Raw genomic sequence first — 27,214 nt, 5'->3', positions numbered from 1 at the left:
AATTTTCAGCGGAAATACCACTCGAAAATACCACGCGATAGTGACAATTCCACGCGAGCTGTCAGTTGCTTGTCAGTTCGTTGAATTCTCATGACGAATATAACTCGGGGGCTCGAAATTGTGGGAAATTTTTCCTCCAGTACTAGTAGTTTGTTTCTCCGGACAATTGGCACTCGTTCGCTTCGCTCACTCGTGCAATTGATCGTCGAAAAAACTACTCGTCTATCGGAAAAAGTTCCGACAATTTCGAGCCCACTCGTTATATTACTTATGACAAAATTATCAGTTGCACACAGAGATTTGGAAAATAATAGATCCGGTTACCATATGGAAATTTGGACATACGTTACACAAAACATGTGCAACAAGAATTTTTATTTCCGTCTCTACCTATTGCACTGATTCCTATCGCTGATACGCTTATGCAGTATTGTCTCTCTCGTCAGGATGGAACCAATCAGAGATCATGACGTAAATCGTTACTCGAATTTCAAATGACAAATCCAAATTGTCATAGCTAATGTCAGTAAAGAACTTTTTTGAATGCAAAGTTTTGTGAATTTAATAGTGTTATTCTCTAAAATTCTACTATAGGCTGTAAATTGTTACAGTATGTAGCTTACAGAGCATTATAAAAAAATATTTACAGAGATACATAAAATTCATATTCTCTAAATACTTCTGTAATTGTTTCAATTACAGTGCTCCAACTTTGTAGAGTAGAGTTTGATCGCAATGACGTTTAAAAGTTTTTGTTTGACAAACGGAATACCAACGTGAAGTGTTGTCATTCTTAAATCAAAAATGGACTCGAAAAAACGAAAGAGATCGTCAAATACTACTTCTCAACAGTCTGAGGACTATTTGAGGTTAATGGAATGCGATGAGATATTCCGAAAAAATAAAGTAGATCTGCTAGAACCATCAGTCTATTCCTACCTTCTGTCAACTTCATCCAAAAGAAGGTACAGAATGATTGGGACAATTTGATTTCTGTTGCTGCTGTGATAAATGAGTGGAGTTATGCAGAAACTATCCAACCCACAAAATTGCAAAAAATGAACTAATACCGTTTTTGATATACTAATACACCTTTCTTTATTATAAAAGATCCGTTCAACCAGTATCCTAACTCTTAAGGCCACAATTTGAACCGTGCGGTACTAACCTCTAAAACCATTATTAATTTTAGCAGAAAATATCCAACCCACATGCTCCCCTTTTGTTGTTTACGGTATAAACGATCAAATGAGCAATCCGTGACTATTTAAACTTTTGAAAAAATATCTAAAAACCGTACCATTTGATTATTTTTCAATCTAAACTGTCTTAACGGAAGTACTTCTGTTGGAGAAGATGTTGACGGTTACAACCAACGCCCAAACTTCAGATTTTAAAATTGGGGTAATATGATTTCTGTTGTGAATATTATTGTTAATTATTATAACAATTAATAAATTCCAAACGCGTTAAAAACGTTTTTATTAATTTTGCACAAAAGTCTAACCCCCAAAATGTCAAGAAATTCATGTAAAGTGTTAAAAATGTCCTTGAAAATAACATAAAGATTTGTTTAAAAAAGTCTCTCAAAGGCAGATAGAACATTACAGTAAACTTCACTTGTTCAATACTCTTTTATTAAACTTATAAAAAATATTTTCAAAAAAGCTCTGATTCTAGCTTGTTTGATAGATAGACTCGCCATAAAAACTATTGCAGATAAAGTTGGTGTCAATAAGAATACGATTTTACGTGCAAAACGTTAGTTTAGAGAGACAGGAACCATCCGAAGAAGCAAGGAAATGGTTGAAGAAAAATATCAACCCCGGACGAAGACGTGGTATTAGGAAATTTTCTTCCCAAAAACCCCTTTTCAACTGCAGTCCGAGCCCTGTCAGCAATTTTTTACTGGACAATAGGGCGCAAACATTACCTTAGCCGGCAAAGAGTCTCGACCTGAATCCTATTGAGAACATTCGGGGTATTATGACCAAAAATATAAATGAACAAATTTTGCCCAATAATCGCGAAAAATTGATCCAGAGCATTTCGGATAGCTGGCAAATGAGACCTGAACATTTCGTTTAACATGCTATTATGTCGATGCCACGAAGACTTGAAAGTGTTTATTTAATTTTATTAAATATTTGAAGTTTGAACTAAAGTTCTTTCTTCTACGACACTGAATTGTCCTGTCTCAATGACAATCGAACTGACATTTGAAAAACTTCAATTATAGGTGGTTTTACAAAGACAAAATATTGAACTTGTCATTTTGTCTTACTTTTCATCCGCCGCAACTGTACGTAAAAGAGAAAATTTTTGTTAAGGAATATCATTTTCACTTGCATACTGTAGCGTATAGAGTAACAGAGCTACAGTGGACTGTTTTTGCTTAGAGAATAACACAATAAAGGTTTTAGACGTTATTTCTTTTGTATGTTGCTAAATTTTGTGACAAGGTTCTTTCATCACTAGTTTGATTTCGTTTTGCTGTCTTTTAATGTTGAAACTTTCATTCCTTAATAGGCCGAAGCTCTTCTACATCAAGTGGAGACTCCCACAATATGAATGCGGTAAAACCGATCATTTATAGCTCCACAATTAAACGATATTGATACAATTCTCAGTGTGCATAACATTGTTTTCAATAGGTTTAAGGTCAAACACTAATGACAAAATCAAAATTACCAACGTGTGACTAACACTTTTCTAGTCTGACACCAGAAACCTGGCAAAATGGAGAAGCTAATTCAAACAGCTTAGATTAATTGTAAGAACATAGAAAACTTTACATTAGACCCAGACTTCTAAAGAAGAAAATGCAGAAAGTCTCTTTTAACATGTATTTGCCACTATTTACATCAATTTGATTTTGTTCCTCGTCCGAGTGTAAGAAAAAAGCGCAGTCTTATCTCGGTCTGCCACGATCTTCTTTTACTCCTTTCTACTCATTGTTAACCTTTTTGCCTCTGTCCAAATCTTAAACAGAATCTTATTTGCTACAATGTCACAGGTTTCCTAGCGTGTTCTTCTTTCTGTTCTTACTTGTCGTCAGAGCTGTCCATTATTTTGTTAACCAGTTCATATTCTTTTGATGTTCTCAACAATCTACTTGTCCCTTTTTAATGTATTTTTTTACTGCTTTTATGTATATTTCTTCAATACTTTGAACATTTCTCCAATCATCCAATTTAGTTAGGTACACCTTGGATTTTTATTAACTAGGATATTTCTTTTAATTGAATCTTGATCTTTTCTTTCTTCGTCAAAATCTATGTTTTTCTTCCTCTCCGTATGTTTGGTGACTTCCGTTTCAATTATAAATCATCTGCTAATCGCATCATAATTCACTTTCTTTGCACTTTGTAGTCTGTGGTTAATTTTCATATTTTGCTTCTCAATTTCTCCACAGACGACGATTTAGTTCAGAAACATGCCAGTTGTAATATTCCATTGATTTTTATTTCACTAGTTAGCCCTTATTTGTACCATTTTTATTCTACGTTTTTACAAAATCTGTTTCGACAATTCTAGCACGAATTTGTTCAAATGCGTCTTGAGCCAAAAATTCCTCTTTGAACTCACTTTCTGTCGTCTGTAGAATGCGACGTCGGTAGTTTTATGGTGCTGAGAGAACTTGTTGTGTTACAGTGCGTTGGATTACTCATTTTGCTGTGAACTGTCACACATTACAATTGTTGTCAATCTGTTGTCAAGTTTTAAAATTAGCCAATCAAAAACTCTCCATCCTGGCGAGAGAGATAGGTATACATTGTATTGAATGCGTGCAACAGACAAGGCCGAAAGTTGTAAAGTTGTAATCGTAGATATGTTTCTAAGACTTTTGACAATGTCCCCCCATCTATTAATTCCCAAATCTCTGGTTGCACACGTCCGATCCCCAAAGTGAAATCCTAAAAAAGTTATTCCTCTGCTACTGCATATTTGCTTTTGGTCTCTGATAATGACAAGCTACACGACAAGGCCTTCTCCTATCTTGTTCGATGCTTGTAACACAAATTCCATCCAATCGAGGTGCTAAAATTGGCGTCTACTATTTTCTGGTTAGATGGTAATCGATTTAGCATTAATCAATTAGCAAGCAGCCGCAGCAGCCCAAGTTCCAATCAATAATTTGCGCTTAAGTGTACAACGTGCAGCGATGATGATTATGGTATTTTGGGCCGGAATGCACATCGTCTCCACATCAAAGGTGGTTGGAACCGAAATCCACCCTCCTGCTTTGCTTTTCTCCTCTATTATCTCTGCTTCTCGTGGCATTATTTCAGGACAGAAATTCAACTCCAACTATGCCACTCAGGATTAAAACAGTCTAAAGCCCGACGACTTGGTTGATAGAGAACAAAGTGAAACTAAGTCTACATCTCTAGTTTGGAACTAATAACATGCAGTTACATCATACCTGTCAAGATAACTTTATCACTTCAATCTGAAAATTCGACGAATTTTTCAGAGAGGACTTGGCTTATTTGCTTTTGTGCCACCTTCGTTCATTTCCTCGGCACCAGAGAGTCGCGTTTCTTAATTAACGTGCGGATATTATAATAAAAGGAAAGACGAGTTTAACGTGATACGCCAAAAATGTGTTAAACGTGAGTGTGTGTCTAAGCTATGTGCGAGTAGGCAAAAATGTTTAAAAAGGGAATCGCGGATAATGAACTTTCACGAAGCTTTAGGGTTGGCTTCAACTTTTACATAAATGTCGTCAGCGTCTAAACAGATTTTGGTAGGCGATAAATTTAGTGCTAATTCAATAAAAGATTGACATGTCATCACAGCTAAACTGCAATTTTTTTCCTTCAATTTGGAATTAGAAATTTGTTGGTAGCTCTGTCTATAATGACAAAGCGGCTTTTGAGATTTTAAGGTTAAAAGTATTATTTATAATTTCAGGAGAAAGTTGTGTTGATCCTTCTTACAGGAGAGAAATGTCAAAATCGATAGACAACAGAGTTACCAACACATTTCAAATTTCAAAGAGAAGATAAATTCCCTCAATAGTGATTTACGAATTGCACCTGCAAAACAAACAAAACAGTCTTGTAGCAAGAACAATCCAGTCGAATAACAGATAACATTTAGATTATTTTGTCTGTACCCACGTTGCGTGCAATACCATTATGCGAACAATTAACACGAAAGATATTGATTTACCTAGGAGCAAGATTTAGTATCTACCTACTAAATGTAAAGTAATTACCAAAGGGTTTATAAGAGGGATTTATAACAGCAAAATCTCATACTCATAAGACCTATAAATACATGCTACTTTCATTACAACCAATTAGAAGCCTATTTTTTACTTGGGTTTGATATTGCTAGTAAAATGAATAAATAATTGATGGATTCGTTTTAACCAGCGTTTCACTCATAACAAAATGTACTATTCTGGATAAAAAATGTTTTTTCTCCAAACGTCACAAAAAGTCACTATTTTTTAGTCGTTTTTAGGCAGTAAAGTAGGCAATTTTGATATAAGTAGTGAAAAGCGCTCGTTGACAAAGAAACATTTTTGCTGCCAAGGCAGAAAATAGTTATTTGTTTCACTAGGCTAGAAAATGGTCTTTTGGAAATGCAAGGAAAGTATTGTATATACCAATACTTTCCTTGCATTTCCAAAACATTTTCTAGCCGTGTCAAACACGAAATTTTGTGCGCCGACAATTATTAATAGTTATTTATTTTAACTTTTGGTTTAAACTTGAAACGTCATTCCGTCATTTAGGGGAATTTCATCAGATGGAAAATAGGTTGATAGCACCCCATTCAAATCAAACGATTGCAGATTAATTTAAATTCAAATGTGTTTCAGCAAATTTTTGTGGTATCTTTGTTTATAATAAATCTACCATTATTATTATTTTCGAAGGTTATTGGCCTCCAAATCTGCACACAAATTGACACAATTGACATTGCAGCGATGCCAACTTGCAAAATAAAATCAACTATTCGAAATGTCACGTTTGACTGCCTAGACATTCAAGAGGTGATTTTCTTGCCGCAAATGAGTATCATAAATCTCATAAAAAATTGACGAAGGCGCACAAAGTACTTTTTGAGATGGTTACTATTTGAGACTTACATTTTGTATGGCACTTGCACGATTTTAACTTTGAAATTCTTTGAAACCAATATTTTTCACAGTAAATGTCATCGATGACAACTACATGCATAGCCATCCATGTTTATACACGGTGTTTATAAATGTTTCTAGCATCAAGGGTGGCTCTGGAATTCCTGCCATGCACTATTTTGCCGCTTTGTTTTCATAGTGAATATAACTATCTTGAAAATTATTTACAATGTTACTTACGTCAATGAAGTTTCAGTTACGGTTTTGTGTCCAAGTTTTTGATTTTCAGGTTTTAAACCACAACTAGAACAGTTTATTTCTCAAAACTTAATGTGCTCCATGTTTGAGGTTAACTGCAAATGTCAGTTGAAAAATCGCAACCCACATTTGTAATGAGCGGCAAATTTCTTAGACTTTTCATAGCCACCCTTGATGCTAGAAACATTTATAAACACCTTGTAGTTCAATTTGCGTTCACTCATTGTCGGTCGTAGAACTAAATCTAACGTTTGGAGAAAAAGTAGTATTTGTTATTTGGCCGAAAAGTGGCTTTGCTGTCTCGCAATTTTGCATATGCTACGCTTCGCCTTACTACTGCAATTTAATTGCTCGACAAAAAGTACCACTTTTCTGTCGTATAACAAAATCTACTATTATTTATTTGCAAATATGATAGCTAAATTTCCAATTACGCGTGTACAATGTTCTGTACGAATTCCACTGAACTAATTTAAAGTTCACTGAATGCGAGCATTACAAAAAAGTAATTCTAAAAAATTACGTGTCTTCATACCTGCCAGCTCCTTTTCCACGTTGTTGGACTGAAAAAGAGAAAAGGAAAAGTGAAAAACATGGTGATGTAGACACCATTGTAGGTATTGTAACGAGGGTGAGATTAATTATGTGAAAGAAAAAGGGTGAAATATAATAATTTCTTGTACAATGTGTAAGCTTAAACTAATCTGGAATGATTTACGGCGTAAAACACAGTTATAAAACCGGTAGTGAAAATTTATAATCAGGTACCCAAAACCCAGGAAAATACTGACACATTTGAAGGCAGTCGATAGGTACATGTGGAATATTAGATTTCCATTATGAACGTTCCTGTTCTATAGTGAGATAGTAGTATTGTAAACTTTGAAGATTGTTGTGGAAGTTAGAAACTAGTCAAAGTGATAGCCTGTTTATGACGTTAGGCTTCAAAATTTAGCAAACCCCCTTGAGAAATTGTGTGAAATAATGCACAAAAATAAAGCGGATGGTCCTATCGTTTATTGTATCTTTGATTCTCCCCACTATGAGATTAACGATATGAAAATATCAATACATTCATTGGTGATGATAAATGAGTTGGATCTGTGGACCAACTTGGGGATGCGTCTCAGCATTTGAATCTGCACCTTTAGCGAATAAATCTGATAAAACGAACATAATTTCCGAGCTTATTTTTGGAAGCAGACGATGCATTTATCTATCAATTCAAATATTTATTCAGTTCCATTTGCTCACATAACTGTTATTTGCATACGAACTCGGTTATTCGTGCAATTTTGGGCGGTTTAGTGTACTAAAAAACTTTAAGAACGCTACTAGTCATCATAATTCAGAGAGGAGCTAAAAGCTGCGGATGAAAATGCAAGACCCTTCTTTCCTTGAAAGTTCTATTTCACGAAGTTAATTGACTGTACATTTCACGAGAAACCTCTAAACCGATACTTCGTCTCAATGCCGTAATTTCGTCGTGAACGCGATTTGACGGTGTTTCAGGCGCCAGAAAGCCGTGTTGCTGAATTAATAGATATTGTAAAGCAGTCTTTATCTTTCATTAGTCGGTTTTTATTAAACTTGAGGAGAAAATGAAGTCGATTCGTGCCTCTGAAGAATATTCAAGCTGATGTTCCACGTCGACGGCATTTTTATATGCGATTTGAGCGTGATTTGTGGTCTCGCGAGTGTTAAACGGCTCTTGCATCTTGGTGACGTCGAGAATTTCTCGGCCAAATCGAATTTATCCTTTAAAGTGTGACGGAGTGTGAAGATCAGTTGGGGGTTTAAATATGTTCATGCGATTTCTGCGTGGCGTTGGAGTGGCAGCTACGAAGATGTTCGGTTTCCCACAAGCCCTTATCAGTTCTCCGTCCAGTTGTTAAAATACACCGGGCGAGAGAATGACAAGGGACTGGAAGAAAACGTTCTTTATTACGTATCACGCTCCGGTTCGATACGACAACGAAATAGATAAATAAACACCTTTCTTATCGAACCATTTTCCAAATTATATTCACCAGATAGCTTCCATTTCTACATTTTAGAAATCATAAGCTGTATAATAATTACGGCACGTTTGAGCGGTCTTTGGGGTGACTGCAAAGATTTTGGCACGTTGCCTTCGTAAATTCGACCAATTTATGACGTATAGCCAGAGGTTGTGGTCTTTTTAATTTGGCTTATGATTTATCACGCCTTCATTATTTACCGCTCGTCTATTGTTGGCATTTTGGCAATAGTTCGTAGACTCCAAAATAAACCAAATATGCAAGCCATCTTTTATCGATAAATAACGAAAATTGGCAAGTTGCACATTTTTCATTATTTTGTATGCATGAGTTCAGATACATTATATCTTATTCAAAATAAATGCAACTGAATTGTGCGTTAAAAATCAAGTTCTCCAGATGTGAAACACTTGTATATTTTATTACAGTTCAACATTTTATATTCAAAAGTGCCGACAATGCCATAATTATTTATCCATACAAATTTAGGTCAACATTATAACAAATTTCTAGATCGAGTAAACAGCCACGCAATAATTCATGAATTCGCAATGAATTTATATACACATTTGGGCTACATCTGTCCCGCCTGCAATAACAATCCAATCATCAAACCTACTAGTTTTTGCTCACTTATCACTCCCCCAAGTATTTCTGTATTTCCCCCAAATCCAATCTGGTTTCACTAATAATACCGTCATTTCTGCATCACATAATTTATCAGAAACGGGTCGAAATCATAAATATAAGTGTCCCATAAATACTATGAACATTCGGCCCAAGAGGTAGCAGACGGCGGAGACGTCGCCATGATGGAGTTAGCGGTTGGAAGAAAGATGGCGACACTTGCAACGTCTCGTTTCGCATCGGTGTTCGCGAATTAACGCGAGTTAGTTAAGTGCGATATAAAGCTCGCTGGGGAAATGATTCATTAAGAAGTTGGTGGCACTGGTGTTAGGAATGTTTCAGCGCTAATATCTGGGTAATATGAATGCTATCATTTCAACCCGACGGCTTTAATACACTTCTTATTAGGCCGAGTCCGGTACTGCAAAAGTGCTCGGAGCGAAAGATTAACAAAATTTGCTTTCAAAAATTTCTGAACAATGAAATCTAAAAACGGTTGTCGAACTTTGAGCCGAGGAATAAAAACAACTTTTGCCGTTTCACATACTACTATTCGAATTTTTTACGTGTATTTTCTGGAAGTTAGAAATACAGCCCCAAAGTTGTAACGGATTTATGCCATCTGTTGTAGAGTTCACCTAAAGTCTGAAACTGGAAACCGAATAATACTGTGTTGCTATGGCTAAATTTGAAACAATCAAAGCAGAGTTGTAATAATACATTATACTTGGGCAAACAATTCAAGAGTTTCCCCAGACTTAATTAATTTCAAATACTTTAAAGTTAGGTTTTATCAAAGCCCTCGACATTCTTGGCAAGCAAATGTCAATGATTAATCAGAAGATTTACATATTTTGGCTTGTTTATTTGTGGGAAACAATGCAGAGTCCACTACTTTCTGACTGAGATTATTCCTCGTGTTAATTAACCGAAAAGTAAACTCGTTTGCCGTTAATTAACGTTAATCAGTCGTTCCAGTTTATTAAAATATTTCAAATGAGTCCGTGCTTCTTGTTGAAAAGACTTTTCTTTAAATCTCATTAAATAGGTATCTGGGGCTTGCAAAATAATTAAGCAGCAGTTCTGAAAGAAATTCCATCTCTTCTACCCCCCTTTTGTACCACCCCCGTTGGAAAATTCATAAACTTTATACATCCAAATACATCGGCAGTTTTCTTCAAGTTGCTCAACTTACAACGGACTGAAGTTTATGCAAGGCTGAGCGTGATTAAATTTAACTGGAGGAGACGACGTTGGAATTCTAAATTGGTAAGAGACAACTAAATCAAACCCGAGCATATCTGACCCTGTCATTATGAATATTATGGGAGGTAGTATATCGTGGAGAAGACGTCCAGACGGCCCTGGAATTATGTGCGACCGATTTGACACCACGTAACAAATTGAATATGCAATGAGAGTCCTCGAATTAACATAAATGCATAGGGATTAACGCTATCAGGATATTTATAAACACTGTTGCCTGTCACTCCGATAACTCCCAACTCCTGATAGACTTTGAGGTCGTTGGAAGTTCGATCTCACCGTATCGATTGCAAACTTTAAGGGTGTACCTGGAGGCACTTCATCACAACCTATTTCCCACAATGGAGACATCTTTGAGCACGGTCTCTAGAGCATCGTCGCAGAAACTTAACTGTTACGAATGCACCTGGAGTTTCAAACTGTTGACCGAGAAAATGGACGCTTTAATTCTTAATAAAAGTGGTCGACTCGTAGAGCTACTAAAATGACGTTAAAATGTTACAAAGTTGTAGATTCCGATGTTCCTTATTACATGACAACTTTGTTACAATTTTCTAGACACTTTTTGGTGTTTCGATTTCTCCCCGTTCATATTGCCCACCCTTTAAATTACTAATTTATTTAATATCAACAGCATAATAGGCAGTATACTTATACCAAGAAGAACACACTAAATACAGCTTGTGCGTTTTAGGATGGCGAGAGTTTCGAATTCCTCGCCCATGAGTGGCCAAACATTTAAAAATTCTGAGCGCGATTTTACTGTGCATCTGTAGCTCTCGCCATCTTAAAGCGCACGGCTGTATTTAGTTTAATACAGGCAACCCAAAATACACTTTCTTTATCTACTTATAGGAGAAAAATTTATAATTTCACAGTTCGAAGCAGACGGAATAACATGTTCTCAAGCTAGTAGTGAAAAAAAAATAGATCCGACCATTTTCTCGAAGACATGAAAGCTTCTGTTAGAATTCATCCCTTGAACAGTGTTTTAGAAACTGAGCCGAAAGTGATTTTTCAAAATGACAACACAGTCTTTCCAATTACCAATAAAGTAATTATAATTTTTTTTTTCAAATTTTTCTAATTTAGCTTTTGAACGTGAGCCATAACTTGTCGCCTTGAGCAAGCTTACAGAATTTTACAATCTCATAATATTAAAAATGGATGTGTTTGTAATTAATTTTAACGCAGGTTACCTCGACTAAAATTTTTAACAGCCTGTTAAAATTTTGATTTACATAATTACTGCAACCCTTGAGCGTTATCGTCGGGGAGCTGTGCCCTTGCATTTACACAACGACCCCAATAAACGTCGAAAATTTGATATTCTGAAATGTTTGATTTTATCTGACGGCAGAAATGGAGGAATTTAGATCATCTTGACATTGTAGCGCTTTTCTCTGCGAACTTAACCTCGGGTACATGTGCGCTTATTTGTCAGGTTTTTACCTCATAAAAAGCACACTCGAGTAATTTTATAGGGTATAAATTCCAGTTGCCATAATTTTTAAAAGGATAATTTGTGTTAAATATAATGTGAAGATTGGGAATTTTGACTAGGGTTCACCGAACCTAATATTACATTTTATTAGAGCGTGAAACGAGGTTTTCATCCCCGTTTCACTCACCTGGGCAAGAAAAAGGTTGATTTTGTTCGAATGATGTAAAATGTAAACATAAGGAAAAATGTGCTCATCTCGTGTGAAGCGTTTTCGACATCTGCCGTAACGAGATAAGCCAAGAAGTAGCAAACTCCCAATAAAAACAATACCAGACTTCCAATAGAGGAAATCGCAGGAGATTAAATTCTACAATAATGGAACTCACACTACTTCCGAGGGATGCTTTCATGAAATGTACGAGTACCAGCAAAGCATTAAAACAACAGTGAACGCGGGTTAAAAGCGGCTTAATTCAAAAAATAAGCACTAAGCGCAATTAAATTTTAAAAGGGGCTTTGTTGATGGAATTCCTTTTGGGACTGAGCCAGGTAACTATTTCCCATCCCCACTACACATACACAAAAAATTTTCATCAAGAAATTTTCATTTTGGAGAGACTGAGCGGGTTTGGTGTATTTTGAGCGTGATGTATCCTTAAAAGCCGCCAGAGGCGATGTTGCGAGCTGACAAGATTAGACACAACACGAAATCACTGACATCATAACAAAGAAAATGGAAACAGATACTGACACAATAAAAATGGAGTAGTTTCCTTCTACATTTTACCATAAAAAAGAAAATGAATAGGGCGAAAGCTCAATTCCCAAATCCCCCACTCAATGTCAGAGGATTATGAAGTGAATAAAATTCTATGTATGTGTTTAAGGAAATTGTTATGCTTCTCAGAGCAGATTTCTCAAATGTCAAGTCTCTATTTTCCCATCCGAACAACCAAATTTGTTCGTTTTTTATGAAACATATTTCCACTAAATTTGGTAACTGTCATTCAATGGAACAAAATTCCACATTTTTTAAATTCTTTTCCCCGGCAAACCACCTTTCTACTAGAATTTTTCAGTCAAAATAATCAATTTAATACGAAGCACCCGGCCAATTCACACCCTTTGTTTTTCCAGCCGGATAAACCAGACGCCAAATGTCCACAAAAATCCCAAATTTTCAACAATGTACCAATATCCGACCTTTGTTTATCTAAGCAGGGTCATTGATTCGTTTTCCGTTGCGAATAACCAACCTAAAATCTACATTTTACTCATTGTTTAAAATGGAGTAATTTATTAAACAACCTGTGTTAAAAACGATCTTATTTATAGCTATTTATTTGAGAAGGGTATTAAGTAATTCATAATGAACGAGGACGTTACTTGTTAACGTCCGAGTTTTTTATGAATTAGTTAATATCCGTAGTAAATACAAAGCTTTATCGAAACATGGACGAGGGTGGCAATGTTACCACTCAACAGTTCTGCAAATTTCCAATTTTTGACGGAATTTTTGAACGCGATGAAACAGCGAGAAAAATATTTTCCAAGATATTTTATGTTAGAATTCATATAAATAAATGCAGATCTTCAGAATGTTTTTAATTTTGGTCTTTAGAGTTGCTTTCGTTTGCACAAAAACGTTGAATATTATGGATTAATGGCAACTGTGCTATTATGAGACGGTAACTATGCTATTATGAAACAGTAACTATGTTATTATGAATTATTTGTATGATCACTATTATGATGTACTTTACATGTAAGCATACAAAGGTATTAGATACATCTTAATGTTCATGTTTCGATAAAACAATAAACGATCCTGGATATGTTATCAGAGGCGGTTGCTAATGAAAAACAGAATATAACTTGTAAAGGATCTCCAACTTCACAAGAGGAATTTTCGGGATTTCAGGAACATATTTCGTGGTGTCGTAACGACGTCATTATAACAGTATCATATCACATTTTGTTTCGCTTTCTACGACAGGAATTTCTTATTTTACGAGCACATGGCGACAATATGATATTTAATGAAATCATTTGAGTTTTGTTTTCATGATACGTTTCGTTCACCAATTCGATAAAGTCAACAGCTTGAATTATTGTGAATGCCAAAGTGGGTCCAGTTTTTACTATAACCCATTTTCTTTGTCCTTTCGCAATCTCAAGCGTTGTGTATCCTGCAAAAATAGGGCAAAACTCGAGAGAAAAAACACGGATGTTATCGAGTTTTCGTTTTTCTTGACTGTACTAAAAAACTGTGTGGAAATTAAAAAGTTATGTTTTCTTATTCTGGGTTTGTAAAAAGAACGATCAATAACGGGTGATGTAAGACAGATTTTATACTTTCTCTAAAAATTCTTGCAATTTTCCTTTATATGCACTTTTTTTCGTTTATACATAATTACATACATCCATAGTTCCATAGTGGAATGTTCCGAATAACAATTTCCACAGATGTTATCCAAGTAACCTTAATAGATATTTTCCAATACTTTCCATGTCAATTGAGTGGCAGTGTGTGGTCCATTACGAATTTTATGTGCGTTTTTAATAACCCATTCCCATTAGTAACAGTCTGACGGTTAAAGAATAGATAACTCCATGGTTAAAAATACTGCAGCTTCTTGTACATGGACGTAACTACTCATACTTACATACTTATTCTCAAAAGTTTAGAAAATTCTGAAAATTATATCCACATTTTACATTTCAAGTGGACTAATGAATGACGCTCAGTCACTTTCAGACCACATTTTATATGGATGCCCCCATTTCGAATTTACGGCTTCAGATTAAAAAATTCACAATTCCAATTTAAACTTTTATGCTTTAAGCGATCTCAGGTTTCAAACATCAAATATCAGATGACACTTTATAAATCTGTGCACTTTTCAGGTGTTTAAAACTTCGTGATTTATACATCAAAACTGGGATTGCGTTTCTAATTTTGGCATAACCTTGAACCATGAAATGATGAAAATTACCTTAACTTAATGCGATCGCCACTAGGGGGCCGGTTTACAACAGCCAAATTAAAATCTTTAATTTCGATTAAATATGTAGTATCATGTGAAAGTGACATGAGATCATTTTCCCGCCAATCAAATATCAGCAATCGTCAAATAAGTTGTGAGTTTAACTTAAAAGTGTTTTTTTAGTGTAGTGCCAATTTTTTAAACATAGATGTTTGCATTTAAAAGTACAGTTCATAACATGAGTAAACAAGACAAACTAAAGAAAATCACAAATGGAAAAAATATGTAGCACCATGTTTGAGAATAACTCTGTACTCGAATTATAATTTATATCAATAACAGTTTGTTAACCCTTAAATAATTAACTCATAAATGCTTTTATTAATTTTTTTTACTTGTTCTTGTAAATGCAATTTTCAAATAGAAACACTCAGTCTAAAACTTTTAAATCAAAATTTTCAGATTTACAAAACTTCGTATATTTATCTATGTGGACTTCACATTGTTAAACGTCTTTAACTCCAGATGTGAACTTTTGTCTGCAAATTTCAGGAACATTCTAAAAAATTGGTCACACCTTTAAACTTTCCGACAAGTGAAATAATTTAAATCGAAGCCGTATTTCGTTGCAGAACGCAAGTGAAAAATAAAAAGTGCGATCTGTTAGTCCAGACCAAGATAAACCATTGAGAATAGTATTGATTCACTTGTAACTTTTAATTGAACCATTAATGCGCTGCCCGTTGTGCTTACACCAAATGAACGAAAGTCAATTTATAAAGCGGGTTTAAATACACCTTTTGAAAGTTTCGTTTAAATTTCCCATTTTCCAATTTTAAGTTCTATTAATTTTCATGCTTAAACTTATAGAGCCACGATATTTTCAAAAACAATTTCTTTTGAGTTATCTTTTTTATATTTAACTTTTAAACATTTAAAGTCCAAATGAAAATATAAATCGGAATTCATATCGTCGGCTAAAGTTGCAAAGTCCATTTTGAATGTTTTTAACCAAGGTCGAGAAATCTTATTTTTTAACATATTTGTCGTCAAATCTGGAATTTGAAAATTTGGGGAATAAATTCTGAAACACTAACACATAAAAGGATGTACCATTCGGTTACCATTTTTATAAAATTGAAAACGCATTTTGTTCAAAAATGGACTTAGCAACTTGACTTAAGCCGACGATATGCAAAAATTTCTATTAAGAGCGTCTACTTTTAATGTTAAAAAATGATGACAAAAATTCTGTATGTAATTTCCCTATGGCACATAAATCTAAAATGTTTTCCCGATTTCTGTGAACAGACTGTTTTATTGGAATCCATCTACATCACTGATGCGAAATCACGAAAACTGTCTCTAAACCAAATCGTATCGAATATCTATCGTTATGAAAAATGCAAAATGCGTGCATGGATCGGCCGCAAATCGGAAAATTTAAATGAAACAGCAATACGACCAACCATACAGAAACCCCTAATCCGAGCACATCCTATATCAGTAGCGACATGCGAAAAGCGCCCTTAAAAAGCTGTAAACGTGTTAGGCCACATCGAATATATCTATATCTGAATCGTGCTGCCATGCAAATTGGGTTTGTTTCGTCAAAAGACCTCTTCGGACACAGCGCATCCTAACTGAATTGCCATAATAAAGTGAGTGCACCATTACAAGAGCCATTAGATCAAAGAGCGCGAAAAAAGTGTGCCGTTAAAAAGATGCCATCGCGCGATGACATTTCCGTTTACTTATCAATAATTACGGCAACAACCAACCCCGACGAAGCTAAAAATGACGATGATTGTGTGGAAAGAATAACATACAATGGCGGCCCTTTGACCCCAGACACAAGGGCACGAAAATAATGTAAAGAAGGTCACAAAAAATCACGGGTCAAACTAATAGAATATTGATGCTTCCTCGATTGGTGCGGCCTCGTAGGTGACGTACGCATGATGCATATTCAGTAGGGGCATCTAGAGCTACCACAAGAATTCAGAAATTTTTAAATAGAACACATTGAATAAAACAGAGGCTATAAGCTTATTTCAATTTTAAATCAACCAAAATATTATTATTTACACAAAAGCTGGATAAAAATAGATTTGAATATAAATCAACGGACACATCATTATCATTAGATCATTACACTTCCCTGCAAGTGGCGCACAACTTGGCTGGGATTATGTTGTGTAGATGTTTCGTTAAACTCATAAATGTTGTGAAGGTATGCATGGAACTGTCATGTATACATAATAAAATTACAGTAACTATATAATGCTTCTGATTACTCTAAATACATTTCAACATGAGAAGAAACGAGCATTATAATGTTCAGTGAACAAAGTTGATGTTATATTTAGCTGACTGTGTTTGTCCCCAAAATTAACAGGAAAACATCATTTTTACCCGGTTTTTTAAAGAACTAAAATACATGCAAAAATCAACTAAAGCCAAAAGTGTTATTTTCAAAAATAAAATATAAGCGATTATGTGTGAATACTGAATTCAAGAAATGTAATCTATTGACGTCTTACGTGTAATAATTTTTTTTTCGATATTGAAAGCTGGTATTGCTCCATGAATACTTAAAATTGATGCAAAAACTGCTTTTTTTAGGGCTTCCCCACCTGTTGAATGAATTAATATAAATTTATATAAATTTTCCTATATTGTTCGAAGCGTAAACGACACAGTACAAAAAACCGGTCTCATCAGTTAACAAATTGAATTTATATTTTCTTATTGCTTTTAAATTACAAGCTATGCAACAAATTGTTAAAAAGACTTATGTAGGCTAGAGCAAAGAGGAGGGGGCCACCCCACATCGCTTTTGTATTTTTGAATGTCAAAACCGTTTTTCGGGGTTGTATTATGAATGCCTCTAACGACCTTTTGATAATGTCACTGGTATGTTATTTTTATAAATAATAATGGAAATAGAAAAAGTATTTCTGCTATTTCTCAGTTAATCAATCACGCTGCAATTTCAAATGGTAAATTGGTTCAGATTTTTTTTTATTCACGTAAGAAGTCTGTTATAGAGAATAAGATTAATTTATAAAGAATAAAGAACATTTTTTCATCTGGGGCGGTTTTAATTAACCCATTCACATAGTTTTAAAATTTAGTCCTTACCTATAATTAGTGACAAAGTTAATACCAACACACCTTAAAATTGCTTAATTTTTTTTTTAATAAAAACGTAGTAACTGTAGAAAAAGCACCATAAAAATGATGTACAACAATCTCACCGAAACCTCATAGCATAACTCTCTCACATGCAGCTGAATTCGCCCTAGTTACGCCCATGAGGTCTTTTCCGCACTTCTACTGCAAAAAACTATTACAAACGTCTCAATTTCTTATGGCAAATTGATCGACTTAAAGTTATTCCTCTCTGTCATTTTCAGATAATTCGACTTTCGTAAATACATAAATCCCTAAAATCCTTTTTGGCAATCAATAGTGGCAAAAAACGGCAAATGTTTAGTCTACATATCGCGACCTGAGAACTATAAGGTTCTAACTAACATTTGCATTAAATTGATCAGTGTTTACGTTATCAATGATATCTCTTCAATTTATTAAGTATTTATTTAAAAAAATGATAGGATTTATTAATATCATTTTGGCTTGTTAAAATATTAAATTACTTCATTTTATACTTGATAGAAAATGTTTAAAAAAAATCGTAAAACAATTTGAATTTTCACCAAAATCACTTAGAACCTTATAATTCTCACATCGCGATATTATAGAAGTTAAAATATCAAAATTTAAAAAGAAATGTTGAGCTCTGGTAAAAATATTTATAATTTTAAGTGCTGGTTAACAAATTAATTCGAATCTTAAAACTAAGTCTTAACTTTAGTTCCTACATTTCGGCTGTACTAAGCAAAACACAGTATCTGCTTTTTAAAAAAAAATTCAATGGGCCTAGAATTAACTTATTTAAAACGCTTTCATAAATAATTTGAACTCTACTTTTATTGTGTCATTAATCTGAAGATTTTTAAATGACAAAAAGATAAATGACAAGTGTAATGTTAAAATCATTTGGAAAGGCCTTTTTAAATAGGTCATTAAATAAGTCCAGTAATTTTTTTTTTAAAAACCAGATACAGTACAACCTCGATTATCCTTGCTTCTCGGAACCGGAGCCTGCACGAATAATCGAAAAACACGGATAATCGAGTTGCTAAATAAACATACGGTTTAAGGCAACAGAATTATTTGGAGCGTTTTTTTAATTCAAAATATATAAAAACTTAAACAAAATTTATCAACATCTTAACAATAACAATTTGAAATATTGAAATAAATTGAAACAATCTACTCTTATCAGACATATTACATAAAAGTAACTATTTTGTAGTAAAAAAATCTGGAACTTTCATTTATTTCTTTTTTGGTCCCAAAATTTTTTCTGCCATTTGAGTTTTCATTTTTCTTAATTATGAAGGATTTCATTGCAAAAGAATTTGTTTCAAGCATTTTTCTTATTGTTTACGAGCCCTACTATTCTAAGACAGAAATTTAAACTCATAATTTTGTTTTTGCTGTTTGCACTGACTTAAATCTCATTAAACTACACCAACTGTTACTCGTGAAATTCCAAAATGTAACTTTTCTAACATTGGAAGCAAAAATACGAAGTAGTTGGTCTTCGATTTGTATGCTTTTTGTAATGCACCGATAATCGAGGTTCTACTGTACTGTGTTTTTGCTTGGGACAGCCGATTTCGTAGTTTTTTTGAAAACTCTGTAAAAGATGTAAGTTAACAAACACGCAATCGCGATGTGGATAATAATTATTTTGTAATTATTTGCGTTGGCGAAATATCAACATTCCCACTGTACATTGGAGGTGATAGATACTTAGATTGCTTTCGTAGACAATAGAGACACTAAAATTCCGATAATAAAAATTATTTGCAATTTTTTGGAAATTTTACCTATTAGATATTGGAAAAAAACTTAATTACAAAGGATTAAAGATTGTATTTTGCGAAAGTTGTTGGGTTTAGCGTTCGCATAAAAGCTTTACCCCACCTTGACGTGACGTTTTCACGAGTAGTAAAGAAGGTAGTCAATTGAAAATTCTTCGTGAAAATCGTTAAAGGCGAATTTTCCGCGTTATTAGTGATCTAAAGCCAGAAAACCGCCAACATCCATTCAAAATCGCTATAAAGCGGTCCAATAAATGACATAACTATTTGACAATGGCGATTATTATCGGTAGATTGCCGTCACGTGAGGACGTTGTACATCATCTGACCCACTACTATCCGAGTATAATTATTGTATAATCCTCGAATATTTTCTCGTATAATAAACTAGTCGTAAATATTCCACACGCGTTATTTGACTACTACAATTTAATCATTCCGTTTATTTCCATTGTATTTGATTACATTGCGCCAATCGTGTTTTATTAAATCTAGCGTCGTTTGCAACAAATGTATGAATACGCTAGAATTCGCCTTAAAATAAATTCAATAAGTGAGTAACCAGGTTCCGGCGGCTCCTTAAAAATAGATCGCCTATTTCTCAATGAAATTCCTCTCGGATGCAAATGGCCTACAACCCCAGCCAACACCGGTAACGGCAATATTTAAAATTTAACAGTCCGTCGGTTCTTCCACTCCCGAAGCCAATTCTCTAAATGGAATACGAAGAGCTACACGTGTAAAAGATTGAATAGGTAATTCGCTAAGCGAAAATAAGAAAGACAGTGATGTATGTAGTCTGCAGCTCCAAACGATCTTTTGCAATCCTATCTGTACCTTGCCTCACTCAGCAAACATTCGAACACGTGACGCAACTTACTCAGTCAAAACAATGCACTATCGGAATATTTGAAATTAGACACAACGTGCACGGCGTCCTCACAACGCGATCACACACAAGACACTGTTGTGGCCCACAGCAGCTGGCAAAGAAATCACAGCGTTATCGGCAGCCTTGTGGACACACTTTGAGAAACATCTGGCGCAGAGTTCTTTATTGTTCGTGTACAGGGCCGGACGGGGGCCTTTGAAAAAGAAGGGATGTTTTATAAATATGCACGGACATGCCTTGTTCGATTCCTACACGTGCGAAACGGAATTTTTCACGACGGGAAATCGACGAGGGTTTTGGTGGGAAACTGAGCACATGGACTGCCGAGTTGATGATTAGTTGAATGAGCTACATCCGCATCAGGGGCCCACTAAATTTATTTCAGGCCATTTTTTAAGACACATAGATTTAAGCGCGATAATCGGAGATTATTGCGGCAGATCTTTTACACCGTCATGATTATGGTTCACATCAAGGGGCGACGATTCTACTGGAAATGGTGATAATGACAACTTACCCTTTGATTTTGACTCCTTTGTTTTGAATGAACGTCTGAAACAAACAAAGAATGTTATTGTTGCAGAAATTTCAATATTCACGAGTGCGCCGAAGGTAAAATGAGAAATGTTGCTAAAAAGGATTTTGCTACAAATGGTTTTAATCGACATAACTTACAACAAAAAATAACCACAAAATCATTTTAGGCTTCTTGGCCGAAAAAGTCATGAGCTCAAATTCCCACAATGTTTTTTTCGTTTTCCATAATGGGGTTTCCTGCCTGAAAAGTAACATCCACAAATATTTGGGCGTTTATGATGACCTGCCGATAACATTCAAATTTTTGATTATTTTACAACGTATTTGTAGAAATATGATATTCGTTAGCTCTGCTGATTTACGATTATTTTACAGTTTAGAATTGCCTTGTTTTAATATGCAAACTGAATTCCTTCTGATAATTATTTTTGTAAATTTACAAATTCGTAAAAAAGGTGTCTTTTAATCATTTTAGAGTGGTTTTAAAGCAACGAAAATGATTGGCCCAAAGTAAATCACCCTTCTACGAACTGTCCAAAGACTTGTGATGGTTCTTTTTATCTCCTTTTTGGGCCGGTCGAATTTTGAAGAGGATTGACACAAACTTTTGATGGTATATATATATTCTTTGATTCTACAGACTAACTTCGTGATCGACTAACTACTAACTACTGACTACTGAATATCGAATATGGAATATGGAATGCTGAATACTGAATACTGAATACTGAATACTGAATACTGAATGATTTTGGGGGTACAATTATATAGCTTCTGTTATCACTTAGACCCATGGACCTTCGTCATGCAAAGCATACATAATTAGCCATAATGATCAGTGATGGGTCCATGAATCATCGGTGGGATCATAACACTCCTCCCTCCTAAGTTTTTTGATATATGTGTGAATACAAATATATAAAAAGTAAAAAAACAATAAAGATAACATGGAGATATAAAAAAGGGAGAACTACTTAATAAATGCTTCTGAAATTTACATTATGAGTTTCGTTACTAGTTTGTTGAGGTATTTCAATCGAAAATTCACTTTGTGGAACAGTCTGCTGCACAGTTTGGGTATTCTGCAAACTTGACACTTCACTTTTGCGTTTTGAACACTTCGGCACCAATTTGTTTCTGTAGATGAAAGTGATCATGGCACCAAAGATTACGAAAATGAGCGACGAAAATATTATCACGGAGTGGTCGACGTAAGTTCCTAGGATAGGTTTGTTGATTTGGTCCTGTAGTACATCTGAAAACATCTGGAGTTGATGTTTGGCATCATGGAGTTGGTCTAAATCGACGGTTCGGAACATCACGGGTTTGGTTTCCATTCTGCTTAACTCCTTGATTTTCCCTGGGTATTTGACATTTCTCGTTATGTCGAAATTAGGGATGTAGTGATGAACGATGACGGTTTGGTTATAACTTGGTTTAAGGGATGAAGACATAGTGCGACCTACACAACCTGTGCTTAATCGAATTATTCCGACGTTTTCTATGGTTTTGTCCGTAGAGTCCTGTTTATCGAATTTGCAGTTGATGGTGAGGCTCGTTGGCTTCGAAACAATGTACAACCATTCGTTGGGTCCAATTTTGTGATAAACTTCGAATTGTGCTTTAATTACGTTGAGATGACAATTTGTTGGTACTTCATTCGAATGTTCTACTTTAGGTGTAACTTCACAACTTGGATTTGAGGTGGTGGCGTATGTCATAACATCAGAACATAGTGTTATCCTTTCTTCCAGTGGTTGGCAGTTGGAAAGATCTTTCAATCCAGCGAATTCGTCCTTTTCTATGCTGATAGTCAAGTAAGGATAGGAAGGCGTTATAAAGGAATATATGTTAGAGTTGTAATGTTGAATAGGTAGAGGGATGACTTTAAAAAGATTATAATTTTTATGATCAACTAATGGAATTTTGAGAGAAAAGATTAATAATTCGTTGTTATAAATTGCATTAAGTTTACACAGTGAATATAGTTTGTAGATATCACTATAGTCATTCAAAGTGACTGGAAAAATAAAATCTGTACTAATTTTTATAGTTGAAAGTTCTGACCATAGGTCTTGAGGATTGATTACCTTTGGATATATGATGTTTAGTTTAGCAAACATTATTGACGTTATGAGGGAATCGTACTCATTACTAAGTTCTACTATGATTTCGTTTAAGAGATCGAAATGTTTTGTGATAGAGTCTAGTTGTTCTAACTGAGTAACTCGATCTAAGACATTATTTGAAAATTGTTGAAAAATTAATGTTTTCTTCGTTCGCTTTGAGGGTAGTAACTGATTTATTATAATTGTCGATTGTGGAAGACATGATTCGAATTTGTTGTTGCATGAGAATCGCTGTTTGTTTTTCGTTGTTTGCTAGTGACTTTATAGCATTATCATATCTTTGAGCATCCGTTGCATCGGGGGTACCAAAAAGAAATTTTAAAACTGTTGATGCTCCGTTAATTAATCCACGGCGTTGTCTATTAAATTTATTCGTTAGAGTGTGTCCGACTAGATGTCTGATTGTATCTGATTTTTCTAGCAAATGTTTGATTTGATTTTTCATAATTCGAATTGAGTTAACGCAGTAAGCTGAAGGGAATTTGATCGACGTGATTGTTTCGCATAGATTTTGAGAGTTGTTAAAAATTAAATGGATATAAGCGAGTTTGTTAGAGAGAAATGAAATGTTTTTGAAAGTGAGAAGAGTGAAATGGTCGTTGCTTATGCGAATTTGGCCTAAATCTTGATAAAAAAGTCCTGACTTTTGTTCTATCGGCGTTATTTCGAAGTTATTCGTCGGAAGAGACGTTGATGTCTTTGCGAGTGCAAGGAGTAGTATTATTTGGATTCGTATCATCTGAAACAATGGTTGGTTTTAATAAATTTTTGTGGTACGTTTGTTCTTTATTTTTGATTTTTAGGACTACGGTTTCGTTAGCGTTTACTCTGATTATTTTAAATGGTCCTTTATAATGTGGTGAGAGTTTTTGAGAAGTTCCTGGAGTTGTTGATTTGCTTTTTAAGTAAGCATAGTCACCGATTTTGAATTTATAGTCGTTTGTTCTTTTGTCATAACGGATTTTAGATGTTTCTTTAGAGTGATTTGCATTTAATTTAGCGGTCTCGAATGATTTGTTGAGTCTCAGTTGTAATTGTTTATGGTAGTCTTCATATGTGTAACGAAATTCTGGTGTACGGGTGATTGAGTTTGGTAGTAGTGGTTTGTGTCCGAATAACAATTCGTAAGGAGAAAAATGTGTAGTTGAATGAATTTGACAATTGTATGAAAACATAGCTGTTTGTATGAATTGATCCCAGTTATTCTGTTCTTTGTTGACGAAATGTTTGAGGTAGTCTTTAAGAGTAGCGTGTGATCTTTCTAAGGCACCGTTACTTTGGGGATGGTAAGGACTTGTCGTAATATGTTTTATTTTGAAAAGTTTATTGATCTCTTTAATTAAATTTGATGTGAATTCGGTTCCATTGTCGGTTACTATACTCTCGGGTGTTCCAAATATTAGTATAAATTCACAAAATTTATCTGCGATTGTTTTAGATTCATGGTTCGGTAATGGGTATGCATAAGAAAATTTTGTTAAATCATCTTGTAAGGTGAGAATAAATTTATTTCCGTTTTCCGTTATTGGTAAAGGTCCTACTATATCCAAAAATAGCTTTTCGAATGGTCTGGATGAAGTCGTAGTAATTTGCATTGGGGCTTTAGTGGGATGTCTATTAATTTTGTTTATTTGGCAATTTCTGCAATTTTTTATGAATTTTTTGATGTCGTGTTTCATACCGTTCCACTTGTAGTGTTCTTTTATTCGTTTGTAAGTTTTGCTAAACCCGGTATGTCCTGAAATTGAAGTTGAGTGGTTTTCGGTTAAAATTTTGATTTTCTCGTTTTCAGATGTTGGCGTTAGTTTTTCGGATTGAATTATCGTAAGTTTGATTACATCGCTAAAGAGGAACGAAAGCATGCTGTTAAAGTTTGTCATTTTAATTTTTGTATTGTAGTAAGAAGGATCTTTGATGAAGAGTTGCCTTTCCTTTTCTAAATTAGCTTTATCGCAGAGGTTGATAAGAGAATAGTAAATGTCTTGGTAGGTGGGTTGATCAAAATGATTTAAATGTGTGATTAATATGTAAGTTTTAGAACTGTTGTTTTGTAAAACAATAACATCGTGAAGATTAATATTATCTGCATTCAATACATTTAGATCGTATTTTTCATTTAGAGTTTCGTAATTTTTGTTGTCTGGATGTAGATCTTTGGCTATAAATAAGACATTAGGACTTACGTTAAAGATATTTTCTTTTATTGAGGAAAATTCAATTGTTTTGTCGTTTTTGTAGTGATATTCGAGAAATTTCGAATACTGTCTGTCGTCAGTGGTTATGGGTAAAACTGGATTTCGTGACAGTGCGTCAGCATTTGCGTTTAGACGACCAGGCTTGTACACAATTTCATAATCAAATTCACTGAGTTTTAATTTCCATCTTAAAAGTCTAGATGATTGATCTGAACAATTGAATAACCATTGGAGAGGACGGTGGTCTGTGATTATTCTGAATTTTTGACCATATAAGTACGGACGATATCGCTTGACAGCAAATAAAATAGCGAGAAGTTCTTTTTCAGTTGTTGAATAGTTGATTTCTGATTGATTCAATGTGCGTGAAGCATAAGAGATAGCTAAGTCTTTGCCTATTTCGCCTTGGGATAAAATAGCACCAATTGCAAAATTTGAACTATCGGTTGTTACGATAAAAGTTTTCTCAAAGTCTGGATACTGAAGTATGGGTTCTGTTGTTAGTATTTGTTTCAATTGATCGAATGATTTTTGTTGTTCTTCTTTCCATTCAAATGGATGATTTTTCTTTAAAAGGTTTGTGAGTGGTTTAGCAATTTTTGCGAAATTTTTAATAAATTTCCGATAATAACCTGCTAGGCCCAGAAATTGTTTAACATTTTGAACTTTGGTCGGAATGGGAAATTTAGTAACAGCTTGAATTTTCATAGGGTCAGGTTTCACACCTTCTGCAGATATAACATGTCCTAGATATGTTATTTCTTTTTTCATGAACTCGCATTTGTCGGGTTGAAGCTTTAAATTATTTTCGCGAAGTCTCTTGAATATAGCCTTTAGTTTTTGTTCGTGCTGTTCAATTGATGAAGCATAAATGACAATATCATCAAGGTACACAAAACACTGTGAGCCTTGTAATCCGGTTAAAACTGTATTCATCATTCTTTGGAATGTTGATGGAGCATTTTTCAAACCGAATGGCATACGAGTGAATTGATAATGTCCAGTGTGTGTCGAGAATGCTGTCTTATAAGCATCGTTTTCATCCATTTTGATCTGATGAAACCCATTAGCTAAATCAAGAGTTGAAAAATAACATGAATGACCTAATTGATCCAAAATTTCTTCGATGTTAGGAATTGGAAATGAATCACCGACTGTAACTGAATTTAATTTGCGATAATCCACAACAATGCGCCACTTTGGTTTACCAGAGCTATCTACCTTTTTGGGGACGATCCATAGTGGTGCGTTGAATGGTGAAGTTGAGGGTTCTATAATCTTTTGATCGAGCATTTTATCAATTTGGTTAGATAATTCTACTTGATGTACTTTTGGAAAGCGATAGATTTTTGAACTGATTGGTTCTGAATTTGTTGTAATGATTTTATGACGAATTGCATCTGTGTGCGTTAAATGATCTCCTGGTAGTTGAAAAATATCGTTATAGTTGTGACAGATTTTAATTACAGATTGTTTTTCTTCGTCGTTTAAGTGCTCAAGTCGAAGATTGGCATCAAGAGTTTCCAATCTTGTTTTAATGTATTGTTTTTGATTCGTGATATTTGACTCGGATGTATTAAGAAAAATGTTACTTCGGTCCTCACTGAATTCTTCCAGAAGTAAATTTATATGATTTACTTTTACAAATTTGTCTGTAGTGTTAACTATTGTTGTTAAAGCTTTCTTGTCTTTGTTTACAAATAGGATAGCTTTTGCCAAAAAAACACCATCGTGAACTTTAATTTCCGGTGAGAGTCCAACATTTAAATTTCCTTCGTTAACTATATTGACTTCAATAACAGT

At 34.5% G+C, this 27,214-nt stretch overlaps 1 protein-coding gene across 1 annotated transcript in view; it reads right to left on the bottom strand.

The window, feature by feature from the left end:
* Positions 1-27,214, bottom strand: part of LOC148182254 (uncharacterized) — a 116,597-nt gene that overhangs the window by 38,740 nt on the left and 50,643 nt on the right. Inside the window, exons 4-5 of the mRNA XM_088029345.1 lie at positions 21,068-21,102; positions 6,891-6,918 (exon numbers count right to left, since the gene is read on the bottom strand). Of these exons, the coding sequence (XP_087885471.1) occupies positions 6,891-6,918; positions 21,068-21,102 (63 nt within the window). The remainder of the gene's footprint in view (positions 1-6,890; positions 6,919-21,067; positions 21,103-27,214) is intronic.

Source organism: Gnatocerus cornutus, chromosome 1 (genome assembly GCF_029298725.1).
Source record: "Gnatocerus cornutus isolate USDA-ARS CGAHR chromosome 1, icGnaCorn1.1, whole genome shotgun sequence".
NCBI classification, from domain to species: domain Eukaryota; kingdom Metazoa; phylum Arthropoda; class Insecta; order Coleoptera; family Tenebrionidae; genus Gnatocerus; species Gnatocerus cornutus.
Note: the sequence above shows the minus strand (reverse complement) of the source record. Positions and strands in the feature narration are given on the sequence as shown.